General features: G+C 39.7%; 2 protein-coding genes across 6 annotated transcripts in view; one reads left to right on the top strand and one right to left on the bottom strand.

Annotated features, from left to right (window-relative positions):
* LOC134348380 (uncharacterized) overlaps positions 1-17880 on the top strand; it is a 135560-nt gene that overhangs the window by 115151 nt on the left and 2529 nt on the right. For 4 of the 5 annotated variants that reach the window (XM_063051656.1, XM_063051657.1, XM_063051659.1 and 1 more), the window contains 4 exons: positions 522-647; positions 7817-7900; positions 8676-8864; positions 10565-11102. In XM_063051656.1, coding sequence (XP_062907726.1) covers positions 522-647; positions 7817-7900; positions 8676-8864; positions 10565-10939 — 774 coding nt within the window. In that variant the 3' untranslated portion in view covers positions 10940-11102. Of the gene's footprint in view, positions 1-521; positions 648-7816; positions 7901-8675; positions 8865-10564; positions 11103-17880 lie in introns of those variants that run through there. The other variant, XM_063051658.1, reaches the window with a different exon arrangement.
* Positions 12795-17880, bottom strand: part of stradb (STE20 related adaptor beta) — a 46523-nt gene continuing 41437 nt past the window's right edge. The window contains exon 13 of the mRNA XM_063051660.1: positions 12795-17716. Within this exon, the coding sequence (XP_062907730.1) occupies positions 17567-17716 (150 nt within the window). The 3' untranslated portion in view covers positions 12795-17566. The remainder of the gene's footprint in view (positions 17717-17880) is intronic.

Raw genomic sequence — 17880 nt, 5'->3', positions numbered from 1 at the left:
CAAAACTCTTCATCGAGTCTTCCCAGCTGATTGTTAGATCCTCTGTGTCACAAATGATTGAACTTATCTCTGGAATATGGAAAAAATAGTGTCTTGACAGATACCTTAAGATAATGAAAGAGTTTGAATAGGTGACATATAGATCATCTTCTGACCAGGAATAGGTATATCGATATTAGATTGTCATAAAAAATTCTATAAAGAGATCAGAAGACATTCTCCTACCTATGGAGTAACATGGTGGAACATACAGCCATGTAACGTAGATGAGGTTGAAGGTGTGTTTAAGGGGAAACCAAAGAAGAGACAAAGCAATGCAAGGTTAACTGGCAAAAGTTAGAAGAAGTGTGCAGCTTGAACATTGATATCAAAGAGTTGAGGCTTAGAGGTCTATTTCCATACCATGTAATCAGTGTAATCCAACATAACCCTTGAATTGTCACATTCTTGATGAACATCATTACCCTACAATTGCTGCTGTTGCTTGATAATTGACGTGAGCTTTCTGTTTAAAAATACAGGAAGTTCCAACAGGAGCAGAATCCAGACAGGATGTGGAAGGAGAGCATTATCCTGGGGATTCGACTTTGAGTGATGTTCAACTTGACGTAGATCCAGGAACCTCTGTGTCATCTCTGGCTGATCAGGTACTTTACAGAAACATCCCAAACTGGAACGATATCAAATGAAGCCATCCTTGAAGATATTGGCTATCAGGAAGTGGTCAGTGCTCCATGAACAACTGAAGGGCTGGGACAGAGATGTAGTGATTTGTTTCCAGGGTGTGAATTCAGCATTTCCACCTTCACTGAATGCTGTTCAATTGCAACTGGCTAAATCCATTGTCTTTTGCCCAATCAGTGCTGGTGTCACTGAAGAAAGAGACAGTTAATTGAACAGGTGGCGGTGTCCAGGGGAATTGTGGTGCTCACAGAGAGCAGCAATTTTAATTGACTCAGGCACCCCACTATATTTGTGTTCCCTAATTGTTAGGATTCTTTGTTTTTTGAGATTTGTCTTGTTCAGCTATCTTTGGAACTCCAAAATATCTGGCTTTCTTTTCTTTTGTTAGTAAAGTGGTTGCATTTTCACTGGATTCTTGTATCATTCTCCAGCAACTTATCTTGATGAACAAGTTAACAGCTAGCTATTTCATTCTTCCTATATTTTCAATGCCTTTTTAATTTCAGAATTATACCTATAAAAGTTTTAAATATAAAAAATTCATTGGTATGTCACTGCTTAGAGGACAAGACTAAGTATGTATGTTTTGTACTATAGACACAAGGCAAGTTTGTTTCAGTTCTTTTCAGAAGTAATTTTACACCTGCATGACATCATTTTTTCCCCTTAAATGCAGTTATTAACACACAGTCAAAGGTTTTACCCCTGCTGTTAGATTCACAGTGTGAATGGACAGACATAATAAATATAAGTAAAATGTACCTGCTCTGCTATTCAGAAAAATAACTAATAATCTTTTATCTCAGTGGCGTATTCTGGCCCCAACCCCTACAACTCGTGACTTTCTGAATATCCAAAAATCGATCACCAACTGAGCTTCCACTACATACATGGGCGGAGAATTCAGACAGTCACCACACTCATGGAATCGTTTTTTTTTCTCTCATTGCTGTCTTGACTAGCTAGATCCTTGTTCTGAAATCATAACACCTGGTTCCTGATACCTAAGGCAGACAAAATATGTCAAGCCTTGAAAAAAAAGTTTAATGTTTCAGTGAGGCCATCCTCATTTTTCTAAACCTGAGTGACTATAGGCCCAATCTGCCTAATTTCATCTGAAAGCACAACTGTTAATCCAAGAACATCTTGTCTGGAGAATATTGCTTGTAGTTCCTGTTGTAAATACTTTCTTTCTTCAGTATGGAGGCTAAACTTCCCGCCTTTACTTCCTGAGAAAACTAAAGAAATTTGGCCTGTCCCCTAAAACCCTCACTAATTTTTATAGATGCGCCGTAGAAAGCATTCTTCTTGGGTGCATCACAACCTGGTATGGAAGCTGTCCTGTCCAAGACCAGAAGAAGCTGCAGAAGATCGTGAGCACGGCGCAGCACATCACACAAACCAATCTTCCGTCCTTGGACTCACTTTACACTGCACGCTGTTGGAGCAGTGCTGCCAGGATAATCAAGGACACGATCCACCCAGCCAACACACTTTTCGTCCCTCCTCTCTCCGGTAGAAGACTCAGGAGCCTGAAGACTCGTACGGTCAGATTTGAGAACAGCTTCTTTCCAACTGTGATAAGACTGCTGATATGGAAGTTGTCCTGTCCAAGACCGGAAGAGGCTGCAGAAGATCGTGAACACGGTGCATCCTTGGACTCACTTTATACCGCACGCTGTCGGAGCAGTGCTGCCAGGATAATCAAGGACACGACCCACCCAACCAACATACATTTCGTCTCTCTTCCCTCAGGGAGAAGGCTCAGGAGCTTGAAGACTCGTATGGCCAGATTTGGAAACAGCTTCTTTCCAACTGTGATAAGACTGCTGAACGGATCCTGACCCGGATCTGGGCCGTACCCTCCAAATATCTGGACCTGCCTCTCAGTTTTTTTTTGTACTACCTTACTTTCCATTTTCTATTTTCTATTTATGATTTATAATTTAAATTTTTAATATTTATTATCGATTTGTAATCCCCCCAGGGAGCAGGAAGCGCAGAATCAAGTATCGCTGTGATGATTGTACATTCTAGTATCAATTGTTTGGCGACAATAAAGTATAAAGTGTTACATGCCTCAAGGAGATCTGTTTTTTTGTGGGAGTGATGTAATGGTCTTTTGGAGGTCACCTGATGTGATTTTCCCCCCAGTGTGAGGTCACGTGATGACATGTGCACCCTGGGTATATAAGGGTCGACCCCAGATGACGCAGTTTGTTTTTAGTTTGTAGATTTCCAGGTAGAACATGCTGTGTCTCCGTTTCTGTTGCGTGTTTGGGTTTGTGACGCAGTTTCATTTTCGAAATGGTTGTGCGTTCTGTTGCAAGGTACAATATTATTGGACTGGAAATTTTTGGCTAGATGTGCTGATTTACCCTATTCCAGCAGTAGTAGGAGGAGTGAAGACTTTATCGAAGTACAGGACTCGAAGGATCGTGAGGAGTCGGCATCGTTTGGCAGTTTAACAAAGGATCGACCTTATTGAGTCTTCATTGAAGGAGTAGCAACCTGCATCGGAGATAACTCTTGCCAAAAGAGCAAAGAGATCATGCAAAGGTTTGCTCTCTAGAAACCAAGGTCAGTTGTTTTAAACTGTTTATTTACTGCATCGTGAATCCTGTGGATAGAACCAGCTGGAAAGTCGCGTCTATGAAGAAATCCTTCTCCAGAGCAGTCTCTCCCATTTGAGTGTATAAATCTGTTGGACTTTCGAATTTACCATTTTAAGAACTATATCTGACTTTATCGCTTTAAGAACTGTTTTTGCATTTAACGCTTTAAGAACCAGTACCAAGTGATGATTTGTTGAATGGCTGCATAACGGTTAACGTCTCGTTAAGGTTTTCGTTTGGTTTTTCCTTATCGTTTATCTGTGTTTAATAAATGTTTGGTTGTTTTTATATAACCTGTCTCGATTGATATTCATTGTTGCCGGTTACATAACAAAAGTATAAAGTATAAGCCTATTCATGTTATTGGGATAGGGTCTCACTAAGGAATTGCAGAGCTCAGACTCAGAGTACTTTATACAATCATTATCTCAAGGCGCTGAAAAAATACCACCAACGACGTCACTACAAGATCTGTAAAATCCTCCAAGTTCACTGCAAGGATAAACTGTTCTCATTGCACTTGGCTGGCTATATCAGGAAAACCACACCATTCACATGCCCCAACACCAGACTTCTGAAACAGATACCCTTTTCTAAGTTCTGGAATAGGTAGAGAGGACAAGGTGGGCAGAGGTGAAGGTTGTGCTCAAGAATCTCCAAGAGGAAATGCAATGTCCCCACTGACTACTGACCCATGACTGCTCAAAGTGGAGGAGAAGCACTCAGGACGGTATGTAGAACCTTGAAGAGATGCATTGTGAGTACATGGCAGTTTACATAAGCAGTAGAAGGTGCCCACCACCTCAAAAACTAACCAGATGCCAAGTCCATCTGTCCTATCAGTGGAAGAGTCTGCATTCTAACATTGGCCACATCTGACGCCTCAGAGCCTACGAGAACCACAGGCAATTCTTCCTCATTCCCAAAGGTATGCCTCAGATGTAATTGAAATAAGGAGTCTGTGCTCTTGTGTTCAAGCCTCTTGCAGTAAAGGTTTTTTGCCTCACAAATAAGAAAGCTTATGGGGTGTTAGCTTTCATAAGTCAAGGGATCGAGTTTAAGAGTCACGAGGTAATGATGCAGCTCTATAAAACTCTGGTTAGGCCACACTTGTAGTACTATGTCCAGTTCTGGTGGCCTCACTATAGGAAGGATGTGGAAGCATTGGAAAGGGTCCAGAGGAGAGTTACCAGGATGCTGCCTGGTTTAGAGAGTATGCATTATGATCAGAGATTAAGGGAACTAGGGCTTTACTCTTTGGAGAGAAGGAGGATGAGAGGAGACATGATGGAGGTATACAAGATATTAAGAGGAATAGATAGAGTGGACAGCCAGTGCCTCTTCCCCAGGGCACCACTGCTCAATAAAAGAGGACATGGCTTTAAGGTAAGGGGTGGGAATTTCAAGGGGGATATTAGAGGAAGGTTTTTTACTCAGAGAGTGGTTGGTGCGTGGAATGCACTGCCTGAGTCAGTGGTGGAGGCAGATACACTAGTGAAATTTAAGAGACTACTAGATAGGTATATGGAGGAATTTAAGGTGGTGGGTTATATGAGAGGCAGGGTTTGAGGGTCGGCACAACATTGTGGGCTGAAGGGCCTGTACTGTGCTGTACTATTCTATGCTCTATGTTCTAAATTGCTTCACACAAACTTTGTGATTTGCATGCAAGCATTCCAGATCCATCCAAACACTAAAGGCTTTCAATCCCTCAACATTAAAAAAAAAAGTTGCCTTCTTATGTTTTGTCACCTTACCTCAATTTTCCAAATTCTTTTTCAGTGCCTCCATCCTTGGCTAGTCACACAGTCTATTTGTAGCTCCTACATCCTCTTCACAGCCAAAACTGCCACTCATCTTCGTATCATCAGCAAATATGGATATATTCCACTTGGTCCACTCATCCAAATCACTAGTACAGATGATGATCAGCTAGTGCCCAGGACAGATCCTTGTGGTACCTCACTGGCCATTTACTACAGCCCAAAAATGACACATTTATTCTTTCTCTACATCTTCCACCTGGTCACAAACCACACAAGCTTATTATCCCCAGTCTTATTTGCTCTAACGTTATTTGCTGATGTCTTCTGTGTTATCTGATTGAAGTCCTTCTGAAAGTCCAAATCTGTGGGTTCCCCTATGTATATTTTTCTAGTTACAACCTAACAATGATCATTGATCTGCCCTTCAAAATTTGTCCCATTAGTAGAATGAAAAACATACAGAGAAATCAGGTGTATAAAAAACTCACAAAACTTCCATTTGGTTGTGAGTTTCCATCTGTTAACAGTCATTGAACTGACCTGGATGTACAAGAGCCTTAGGTCCCACTCCACCAGGTTCTGGAACAGTTATTATCCTGAAACCATCACTCACCTGAATCAACATGGATAACTTCACTCACCACAACACTGAACTGATTCTACAACCTATGTACTCAATTTCAAGGACTCTACAACTCATGTTCTCAGTATTATGTGTGTATATATGTATCTATCTATTGTATTTGCACAGTTTGGTTGGTTGTCCATCTTTGTGAGTAGTTTTTCATGGATTCTATTTGTGTTTCTTTGTATCTACTGTGAATGCCCACAAGAAAATGAATCTCACGGTAGTATACAGTGGCATATATGTACTTTGATAATAAATAAATGTACTTTACATTGGATTTGTCTCTGGAACGTGAAAGCATGCTTGGTACACCATAGATGGCAGCTTCTATCACTTAAGATAAGATATAGGAGCAGAATTAGGCCATTGGGCCCATCAAGTCTGCTCCACGATTTCATCATGACTGATCCATTTTACCTCTCAGGCCCAATCTCCTGCCTTCTCCCTGTATCACTTCATGTCCTGACCAATCCAGAATCTATCAACCTCTGCCTTAAATATATGCCTCCATAACCATCTGCGGCAAGAATTCCATAGGTACACCATTCCCTGGCTAAAGAAACTCCTCTTCATCTCCGTTCTAAAAGGACGCCCCTCTATTCTGAGGCTGTGTCCTCTAGTCCTAGACTCTCCCACCATAGGAAACATCCTCTCCACATCCATTCTATCAAGGCATTTCACCATTCGATAGGTTTCAATTAGATATCCCCATATTCTTCTGAATTCTATTGAATACAGACCCAAAGCCATCAAACGCTCTTCATGTGACAAATCATTCAATCCTGGAATCATTTTTGAGGACTTCCCTTGAACACTCTCATCAGCACATCCTTTCTAAGATAAGGGGCCCAAAACTGCTCACAATGCTCCAAGTGAGGCCTCACTAGTGCTTTATAAAGCCTCAACATTGCATCCTTGCTTTTATATTCTAGTCCCTATGAAATGAATGCTAACATCGCATTTGCCTTCCTCTCCACCAACTCATCCTGCAAATGAACCTTTAGGGAATCCTGCAGAAGGACTTCCAAGTCCGTTTGTGTCCCGATTTTTGAATTTTCTCTCCATTTAGAAAATAGTCTACCCTTTTATTTCTTCTAAAGTTTATGACAATACACTTCTCAAAACTATATTCCATCTGCCACTTCTTTCCCCATTCTCCTCATCCGTGTAAGTCCTTCTGTAATCTCTCTATTTCTTCAAAATTATCTTCTCCTCCACCTGTCTTCATATCATCCACAAACTTTGCAATAAGCCATTAATTCCATCATTGGCACATAAAGTAAAAAGAATTGGTGTCATCACAGACTAATGTGGAACACCACTAGTCACCAGTAGCTATCCAGAAAAGGTTTCCTTTGTTCCCATTCTTTGCCTCTTGCCAATCAGCCACTGGTTTATCCATGTTAGTATCTTTCCTGTAATACCATGGGCTTCATATTGTCCACAAATTTTGCAATCATGCCATCAGTTCCATCTTCCAAGTCATTGACACATCAGGTAAAAAGAATTGGTCCCATCACAGACCAATGTGGAACACCACTAGCCATTGGTAGCCACCCAGAAAAGTCTCCTTTTGTTCCCATTCTTTGCCACTTCCATGTCAGTATCTTTCCTGTAAAACCACGGGCTCTTAACTTGTCAAGCAACCTCACGTGTGACGCTTTGTCAAAGGCCTTCTGAAAATCCAAGTACACAACATCAGCCGACTCTCCTTTGTCTATCCTGCTTGTCATTTCTCCTAAGAATTCCAACAGATTTGTCTGGCAAGGATTTCCTTTGAGGGATCCATCCTGGCTACGGTCTATTTTATCACGAGCCTCCAAGCGCCCTGAAACCACGTCCTTAATAATCAACTCCAAGGTCTTCCCAGCCAGAGGTCAGACTAACTGGCCTGTAATTTCCCTTCTGCCTCTTTCTTGAAGAGTTGAGTGACATTCCTTCGGAACCATTCTTGAAAGATCATTACTAATGCTTCTACAATCTCTTTGGCCACCTCTTTCAGAACCCTGGGGTGTACAACATCTGCTCCAATCATCACTTGGTTGATGATTTTTTGATTAGTATAAAGACCTCTTGTCAACTGCTCTGGCCTGATTGCTGAAGCATTTCTGTTATCAATACAGGAAGTTCTAACAGAGAATTATTCCAGTCTGGAAGTGGGAGAAGATAAGCCTTCATCTGAACTATCTTCAAGTTCAACAGCTGAGGTAAAAGAGATTTAATTGCTCAAACGTATCCTTCAGTAATGGCTGATCAAATACTTGTAGAATTGTCCCAAGTGGAAAGTTTATTCATGGGTTAGCCACCAGCAAGCAGTAACCAGCATGTGAGAATGAGTATGTTCCTGGGAAATAAGTGGGGGAATGAGGCTGATGGATTGTTCTGATACCCACATAGACATGAACAGCTGAACAGCCACATTCTCTGTAATAAGGAGAAACTGAGAAATACGGTTCTTTAACATGCTGTTCCACTCTTCCTACCAAAAAACACCCATCTTTTACTTGATCCAGTATTTATGATTAAATTGAATTTATCTGGTTTTGACACTGTAAAGCTGACACACATGAGATAATTGTGGAGAATAATTTATTACAAGCCCCTTGGAAAATGAAGTAGTGTCATTTGGTACACGAACAAGATCCTTCCTAACAAAATTGCTTCTGTACTTTATAGCAGACAGTTGAACACCTTGGACACCGTTAAAGGTTAGTGGATGAAGCATAGAGGCTAAAAAAATCCCTGGTTTGATGCCCAACTTTTGACAGATCTACTGAATGGCAAACAAGAATGATGTAATTGACTGCTGGGCCAAGTGGTTACTTGTTCATCATTCCTGAAGTTTTGTCTCCAGTTGCTTTATTGTATATTTATGTCATTGAAGACTGGCCTTGACAATTCTGTTCCTTGCTCATGTTCCAGTGTCTGACAATTGACCACTAACTTAACTGCTGTATTTGATACCTAATGCTTGACTTTCAGCTAGGAAAGGAAGCATCACATACACATGTACGTACATCAGAGGCTCAAGCGTCCCGGAAACCACCACAGCCCAGCAGCAATCAAACTGAGACTTCTGATCTCGCTCACCAGAAGGAAGACTTTTTTGCAAATATGATTGCATCAGCAATGAAAGAAGTAGAAATGGAACAAAGATCTGCAGAAGTGCAGGTGAGGTGGGGGGGGAAGACATATTTATTACAGCACAAGTAAGAAGATCTGGTAGATCAGGTGCCATGGAATCCAGGGAGAGCTAGTTAGGTCAATTTAAAATTGGCTGAGAGGAGAGAAGCAAAGATTGGCGGTTGAAGTTTGTTTCTTAGAATGGAAACCAGTGACTAATGGCGTGCTGCAGGGATCAGTGTTGGGACGCTTGCTATTCATGATTTACATAAATGGTTTGGATGCAAATGCACAAGGCTTGATCAGTAAGTCTGCGGGTGACAGGGGATTTTGACAGATGACATAGGAGCAGAATTAGGATGTTGCATCTGCTCCACCATTCCATCATAGTTGATTTATTATCTCCCCAACCCCATTTTCCTGCCTTCTCCCCGTAACCTTTGACACCTTTACTGATCAACATTTTATCAACCTCCACTTTAAATATACCCAGTGATTAGGTCTCTACAGTCTTTTGTGGAAATGAATTCCAGATTCACCACTCTCTGGCTAAAGAAATTCCTCTACATCTCTGTTCTAAAGTGACGTCTTTCAAATTCTGAGGCTGTGCCCTCTGATCCCCCACTATAGGACATGTCCTCTCCATATTGTACTCTACCAAGGCCTTTCAATATTTAATAGTTCTAATGAGAACCTCCTTGTTCTTGTAAACTCCAGGAAATACAAGCCCAGAGCTATCAAACGCTCCTCATACGTTAACCCTTTCATTCTAGAAATCTCATCTGCTTCTTCTCCAATGCCAATATATCCTTTCTTAGATAAGGGGCCCAAAACTGCTCACAATACTTCAGGTGCGGTCTGACCAATGCGTTATAAAGCCTCAGCATTACATTCTTGCTTTTATATTCTAATTTTGCTAATGAATGCTAATCTTGCATTTGCCTTCCCTACCACTGACTCAACCTGGAAGTTAATCTTTAGGGAATCCTGCGCAGGGTCTCCCAAGTTCCTTTGCACCTTTGATTTTTGAATTTTCTCCCTATTTAGAAGATAGTCTATGCCTTTATTCCTTCTACCAAAATGCATGACCTTACACTTTCCTACACCATATTCAATCTGCTTCTTCTTTGTCCATTCTCCTAATCTGTCCTGCTCCCACATTACCTTCCCCACCATCTATCTTTATATCGTCCGCAAAACTTGGCCGCAAGGTCATCAATTCTGTCAGATCATTGCCATACAGTATAATGTGAAAAGAAGTGGTCCCAACACTGACCCATGGGATTAGGTGAAAGAAGAGCTAAAGAAGGAATCTATTAAAAGAAGATGGTGCACAATGGTAGGAGGTAGGGAACCAGAAGAGGTAATGGACAGGTGTGGTTAGAGAAGCGGTAAGAGAAATGGAAGAGACAAGGGTGGGGAGAGAAATTACTGGAAGTTAGAGAAATTGCTGTTTATGCCATCCGGTTGGAAGTTATCCAGATGGAATATGAGATGTTGCTTCTCCAACGTGAGTTTGGCTCATGGCAGTTTGAATGTGTTTCTCAAGATCTCCTGCACTGTAGAATCTGTTGTGTTTATAGATGTAGAGTAGAAATTTTTAAACATATTTGCTGATAACATTTCAGAGCTCAACAATGTTTAAAAAACACCTAGTAAAGGAGGGAAAGTAGTGATCATTGCTAACTGTACAGAGATGAAACATCCGAAGACAGACAAAAATAAAGTTGTATTTTTTTTTAATACAGAAGCATCATCCAAAACCCACTGAAAGATGCAAAAAAGCTATTTTATTTCCAGAGGTAGTAGTGGCAGACCAAGAGAAAGGCATCCTAAGCTTCAAAATGCACAAATATGTGTTAGAACAAGACAGAACAGTTGCTGCAAAACAACACAAATCAAAGTCAGGATCCGCAAAGTCACATTCTACATGCAAGTATGTTCGAAAGAATGAGGATTCGCGGAAGCGGCAGGAGTCAAGGGAGACGAGTCTAACCACCCAGAATGCCGATCCGCAACTAATGACTTCCACGGTACCTAACAATGAAAATGTTCAGCAGAGTGACGAAGTAGAAGTAGTTCTCCCCAAGGAAGGGCCTCATAGGCAAGCACGGGCCTCATAGGCAAGCACCGGAAAGCTAATAACCCAAGTTGACTGAATATAGTTGCCCATTCAAACCACAGTGATCATCTTTAGATTGAAGGACGGGATTGAAGCACATTTAATATCTTGACATAACCATGGCTTTGATGATGTAATGCTTATTTGTCCTAAATAAATCCAACAAATTTAGAGGCAACTGTAGTTAGAATCTTGAACGCAAGATGGATTTAAAAATAAGATTCCATTTAGATATCTCTCGATTTCAACACTTGCTTATCTGACAAATTATTTCAACTATTAATTGACTAGTATATATGTTGGTTACGTTCACTCCACCACACTCCAGTCTGCTTTGGTTACCCACTGTTGTGGTTTCCCAAAATAAAATGTAACCTTAAGAGATTTCAACTTCCTCTCCTCATGTCTACAATCATAGCGATTACTCCAGTGTTCCACAATGCTGATGATTATGAAGGCAGTTCCGTATCCGTTCCTTTGATATCCTTGAGCCCTGACACGTTTTACTTTTGTTTGCTGTCTGAGATGTATGAGGAGACTGTGGGCTCCTGTAAAAAAAGATGAGCTGGGTGATTTTTTTCTCAGCTGTGAAAAGCATGCAGCTGTTATTAATAGCTACCTGCATAATGACCAAAATACCAATCCGTATAAGGCAGCTTCCTGGGTCATCTCTCATACATTTTCAGGTGCCAAAGTGTGTCATCCTTAGGTTTCTTCACACTCTTAAGGGTTTAAACCTCACACCAGTCATTGACAATATAAGAAACACAAGGTGTTATCCAAATGCAAGTTTAGATCATGTCTGCCCCCTTGTGGGCAGAAAAGATTATTTAACACTGCAAAGATCACAAAAGAACAAAGCTAGGTATTACATCTTTACCAAATAATCTGTTTTTGGCAATACCTATCATTTAAGTGGTTGAACTGATTGGTAGTGTACAGATTATTTGCTGTGTCCAAATAGAGAGACTTCTCAAGGTGCTGCTATGGTGGTGATGTGTTTTGGGACAGCTCAAGGTCATGAAAGTTAATGAACAGCAAAGTTAATGTTCTTGTGCTGGTTAACGATGTTTCTTTCAGCTTAGCAGTTTTGAAACAGACTTTCACCATGGCACAATAACTGAATCTACACTGGAACGCTACCATGTTTTTCTAGATCTGATAAAAAGAACAAGAAATAATTTTAATCAATGCAATCCAAACCATAAACAGATATTCAATATTGAGTATAGTAAAATTGATGTTATCTTAGAAACATATTCCATTTAAATCATTCTATCTGTCCTGTTCTTCGTAACATTTAGATTAAAGAAGTGACAAAGTTAGAGACTCCCAATTCTATCCCAAACAGAAAAAGGTGCCATGCGGTGGTCCACTGTCCACCACACACCATGACCTTCCGAACCTTAAAGGTCTCCTGGAACAAAGCAAGTAAATATGATGTCCTGAGATCCTGTGCCAAAATACCCCAACACTCTTCAGCAACTTGAAGGGTATCAAGGACTTTTAAATATATCTGAAACCAAAATAAGTTTTAAAAGAATTTGCATACACCAACCTTCTCTGGCATAAAGCTGAGGGTTGTATGTGAAATGCACGTCATCTCTTCATGCCGTGACTTCAATGGAGGAAATCAATAGCCAGCAGTGAAACAGATACATTGATATCTGACCTCCAGTTCTTCTCAAACTTCTGTGCATGCATGATGACAGGTGGATGTCACAGAGTGACTAAGCTGCAAATTACTGATCAATGGTATTGAAAGATGTTCCCTAAAGGATTTTCAGCATCCTACAACATAGACTGCATCACACTATACTGAATAGAATTAAATTAATCACAGCTACACATGGGTTTAGAAACATGCCACAATTTTATTTTATTGTTTTGTACAAGAAATTATACATTGTGTTTACAGGATACATTTGTACAAAAAGTGACTTATAGCAAAGTTCAGTATCTCAAATCTTACAAATGTTTATCCTTCCCTAAAGGATCCCCATGTTACCAGAGCAAAATGAAGATGTTCTTGTGCTGGATAACGATGTTTCTTTCAGCTTAGCAGTTTTGAAATAGCTAAAATTCTACTAAAATACTTTCAACAAAAGGGAAATATGCAGCTTCTGAAATGCTGATCATTCCACTCATTTTACTTTCAACATTCAGCATCAATATTAAATAAATTCCTAAGGCACCAGTGCAGGATTTTTCACTCTCAACTATACCCTTAAGGTTTGAAGGTAAGTTTATGTACTTGTGTCATTGCGCATTTTTTTTTGGGTGACGGGTATGAAGTGAGGGAATTGTCTTGCACCATTAAAACATTTACAACAGCGAAGTCTGCCATGTGGATAGCACCTGTAATGTAGTAAAATGTCTTAAGGTGCTTAATTGGGCTACTATTACAATAAAACCAATGCAGAGCCAAATGTCGTAACAATACAAAAGACAAATAGCTTGCTTAAGGAGAAGTATCTTCAAGCCAGCAAGAGGTAGAGGGGTTATGGAAAGAATTCTGCCCCCGATATTTGAAGGCATGATTGCCCCTGAGGTGTGATTAAATGTAGGGATGACCAAGAGCCTACACTTCGAGCAGCACGTAGCCAAGGTTTACTGGGCTGGAAAAACTAGAGTGAGTGTAGCAAGACCAATTTAAATGTTTTAGCTGCAGGGAAAAATCCGGACCTTCTCAAGTACTATTTTCTTGGTATTTCAGTTTTAAATGTGAATTACATATTATCAATTGTATTTAAATATAGAATTTATCCCACTTGGAAGAATCTGTTGTTTGAGGTGTTATTCAGTCCTTTATATGTGCATTTATTATTTCACAAGTCACCTGGCATCTCTACAATGCACAACAATTATAAAATAAATTGTAACCTCAATCCCAGATTATAATTTCAGTGGTGTTAAATTTTAATCTACATTAAACCTATTTAGTGTATAACTGATAATTGTTTGACAAATACATTCTAACAATTTGGTTGCTACTCCAGACTTGAGAAATATGGATTATACTGCAAAGGCAAGGGCTAGGATATCTCTCATCGTAGGTCTGCTTAAATTGCTTGATATGTTATATGTCAGGAACTGTCCGTTAATGAGGTAAACCTACTTGCACTTTTATTTCCACAGTAGGATTTCCTATTAATTGCTGTAATAAACAAACAGCATTTCTATCTTTTTTGGTGTCCTTTTCTTTTGCATTTGGAACTGGTGCAAAAGCAAGCATTTTGTGTTATTCTCACTTTGAGAGCCTGATAACTCACTGATCTTCTGACACATGCTAAATTTACCAAATATCAACTGTCAAAGCAATGCCAGGGTGACTCTCCAGATGAAGTGTCTGCTCTCAGGCAGCACCTAACCATAAGCTGGGCAGGTGAATGGCAATTAAAATAGAGACCTGAGACTACAGATGCTGGAATCAGAACCAAAGAACAAATGGCTGGAGGAATTCAAGAGTGATGCAGGGTTGACCACTGCTTACTCGCCACGGATGTTGCTGAGCTATTGACTTTGGCTGGCAGTTTGTTCTTTGCCTCAGTGTTGTAGAGAGAGGTTTCCTTCAGCATTTAGAATTATGGCCTGTTTATCAGAATTTCTGAAGATTTGGTGAGGGTATGAAATATTTTTTCCCTTTGTGAATCCTGACCTCTTACAGAAAGGAAAATGTTCAGAGCTGGCCTGGATTAGACTCTTTCAACACTGAATTATAGAGGCAGTTAATATACCTGATGTTTTCCATCAGGATCAATATTAGCCCATCTGGAACTCTAAGCCTCAAAAGCAGTCTCCTTAAATAGCATTATAACAAGCTTTAAAAGGACAAAAAAAATCAATTTCTCTGCATGTGCACAATCACAGTGCCGTCCCACACATTCCCTTTGGTCAGGATAAGTGCCGAGATGCTGACTACATTAGCTATAGTATAGATTTTGATCGCATCTTGAATCACAGCAAAACCGTGTCTTATACAATATTCATCACACACAATGAAAGTACTCAGTAGATTTTTTGGAATTAAGACAGAAGAAATTCTTAGGTATTAGGCATACCCTTCATTAAATTCATTCTTCTTCCCTCCCCCAAACTCTCTCGAAAGCAATACTGGATATACTTGTAATAAGTAAAGCATGCTGTTCATATATTCACTATCATATTTTTGATGATGTAATAACCATGTCTAATTAGATATAGGAGGCATTCAAGTGTAAGAAAAATAAATACCAGGAGCAGGCAGAGCAGTGCCAGAGACGGGTGGAGGGCACAATGTGAGCCTATAGAGATTTACTGTAGAGATTTTGCTGGTTGCACACTCTGCAGACCTACTCTCACCTTGGCATTATGGGAGCTGGAAAGAAAAGAGCCATCAGGACCATCACAGAGGCTGCTGAGTGATCCTCCAATTGGTTATGGATCAAGAGGTGTGATCTGTGGACCAATGCTGCTGGGACACAAGCCGGGGTCTGATCAACCCTGGCTGGGCCGCCTGGGTGAGGGTGTCTGATGTTGAAAGACCTGAACCATCTGATGACCCCAGGTTACATCACTGGTTATGTGTTCCACCAGTGCATCCCAGGATGCATCTCAGCTGCATCATTTCACATCAGATACTAGTTATAGAAACTGGTATAACAGTGTATACATTATTAGACATTGGATCCCACTGAACAAAATGGAAATAAATGGCACTTACACCCTGCTGTTATGCTGGTAGTTTGATATGATGGTAGCTTCATAATTTTAAGTGGAAAAAGAGCAAAGTAAGTTTATTCCTCATGGCTCCTCAAAAAGCCAGGATGAAAGGAAAACTACTCCTTTGTTCAGGTTTCAGCTTTACCAAAAATCGGAAAACACAGTATCTAGCTGCTTCCATTGAACTTTAAGAAATAAATAGATATTTTCACACACATCAAACTGAATTTCTTATTGCATATGGATATTATCCAAATAATATGGATTATTTGTAAACGTGAGCTCATCTGCATAACTATACAGTGAATTGAGACACTGGTTGGTAGAGTTCAATTATATTTAAACTTAAGTGATCTATAATGATGCAAACTGTTTAATTGTTTTTATTTACCAAAGGAATTGCAAGTCTGCTCCACTGACTGCTACAAAAATTACAGTAGCATGACTGGAGAAGCACCTAATGCAACATGTCACTTTTAAATATCTTGATTAGGTTAGCTAATACAACCCAAGCCTATGGAATTCTAGCCACGGTAACATTACAGTGAATCTGCATTGAACTTTTTCAAGATGCAATTAAGTCTACTGGTCAAAGGTGAATGGCATTTTAAATGTCACTTCAAAACACTTCGTACATTTGAAGCTCATTTTTATATTCCAGCCCGAGATAAAAACCAACACCATAATACTATTAAAAATATATTTAGTACGTTTGATGTACATGAAACGTATATTTCCTTTCCCACTAAACATCTGCTAATCTAACTCATTAGAAAATACTCCCTTTGGTTGCATCTTTTTCGGATTCCTAGTGGACGATTACATCAGAGTTTTGTCTACACAATCTGATCAAGTGCTTTTTTTAAAAAAAAAAGTCCTATCAGTTTCATGATATTTTTCTGCATGTCACATTATAAAAGTAGATAGGGTGGGGCATAGTTATGGAATCAAGAATATCAATTTAAATATGCTGATTATGAAAACCTAGAAGTATTTAGTCTTACCTGAATAATCCACTTAGTCAGACTGTGCTATAAAGGGACATGGCACATTAGATCACCAAAATAAAGTTTCAGAATCAATTGCATTATCTTACATCAGACACTACTAAGAATTAGTATCAATAGTGTTTTCATGTACAGGGTTTGGATCCCTTCAAACTAAATGGAAATAAATAGAACATAAATCCTAATCTTTTGCTCATCTGATGGGATGATCATTTCTTAATATCAAATGGAAAAGAGATACAAGTTTTATTAGAATGGCTCTCAGCTGATCCTGCCCACTTTTCCCTAAGCAATGAGATGAGGATGTCTTGGGGAACCCATCTGCCACTTTCCCTTCTTTCCTATTTCCGTTTGGATACTCATTCTTCTATCTCAGCTTTGTTCCCTCTGCCTTAGCCCAATATCATCCCACCGCAAAATTAAGGACAAACTGCAGGGCGATCTTGAAGTTCAAACCTCTCGACTTTATGAAAGATACAGACCTCACTGTGATACTAAACAATCAGATGAAATAAAAGTTGGCTGCATACTAAGTACAGAGTACAGAGATATGTACAAAAATATAATTGTGCATGTACATTCTGCCATTTTGAGCATCTTGGGCAACTACAGATCATAAGTTTTCAAATAATCTTTAAAAGCAATAACCCAATATTGGAACAGAAAATGCACCATTTGTAAATGCAAGTGCACTTTATGCACAAGTGCAGGATCAATTTGGATCAAGAGGGATAAATCCCTAATCTGGATTTACAACACAGATCAAGATTCCCATATATCAGCACAAGCAGCAATAACAAATGACTAATTTTAACAGGTGACTTGTCTTCAGTAACCTAATGGCCAACAAACACAAGGTGAAACTTATTCAAACCCATTGTGCTTGTCATAAGAAGAGATAAATGGGTAAAAGGACCAAGTTAAAATTCCCAGTCACCATCTAAGTCTTGTAAGGGACTGATCGGTCTGTCTCCTTTTGACCCTGATGTCCCCACTGTGGCCCAAGAGCCAGAAAGTGGCACGGCTGGCTGAAGCAGATTGATCAGGGATGCCTTGGTCTGCTTTTTCACCTGCAGAAGTGGGAAAAAAATTAAAACCACTTACACACAAGCAATCTGCATAGTTTGAGGCTTCCAAAATAGGTGAAACCATTGTAATGTTAGTGCAACTGATAAAAATTTTCTACTTAAAATCTTATTACTGAGAAAACTAGTAAAATGCTAATAAATGCAGA

This window comes from Mobula hypostoma, chromosome 6 (assembly GCF_963921235.1).
Source record: "Mobula hypostoma chromosome 6, sMobHyp1.1, whole genome shotgun sequence".
Taxonomy (NCBI): domain Eukaryota; kingdom Metazoa; phylum Chordata; class Chondrichthyes; order Myliobatiformes; family Myliobatidae; genus Mobula; species Mobula hypostoma.
This window is presented reverse-complemented; position numbering and strand designations above follow the sequence as displayed.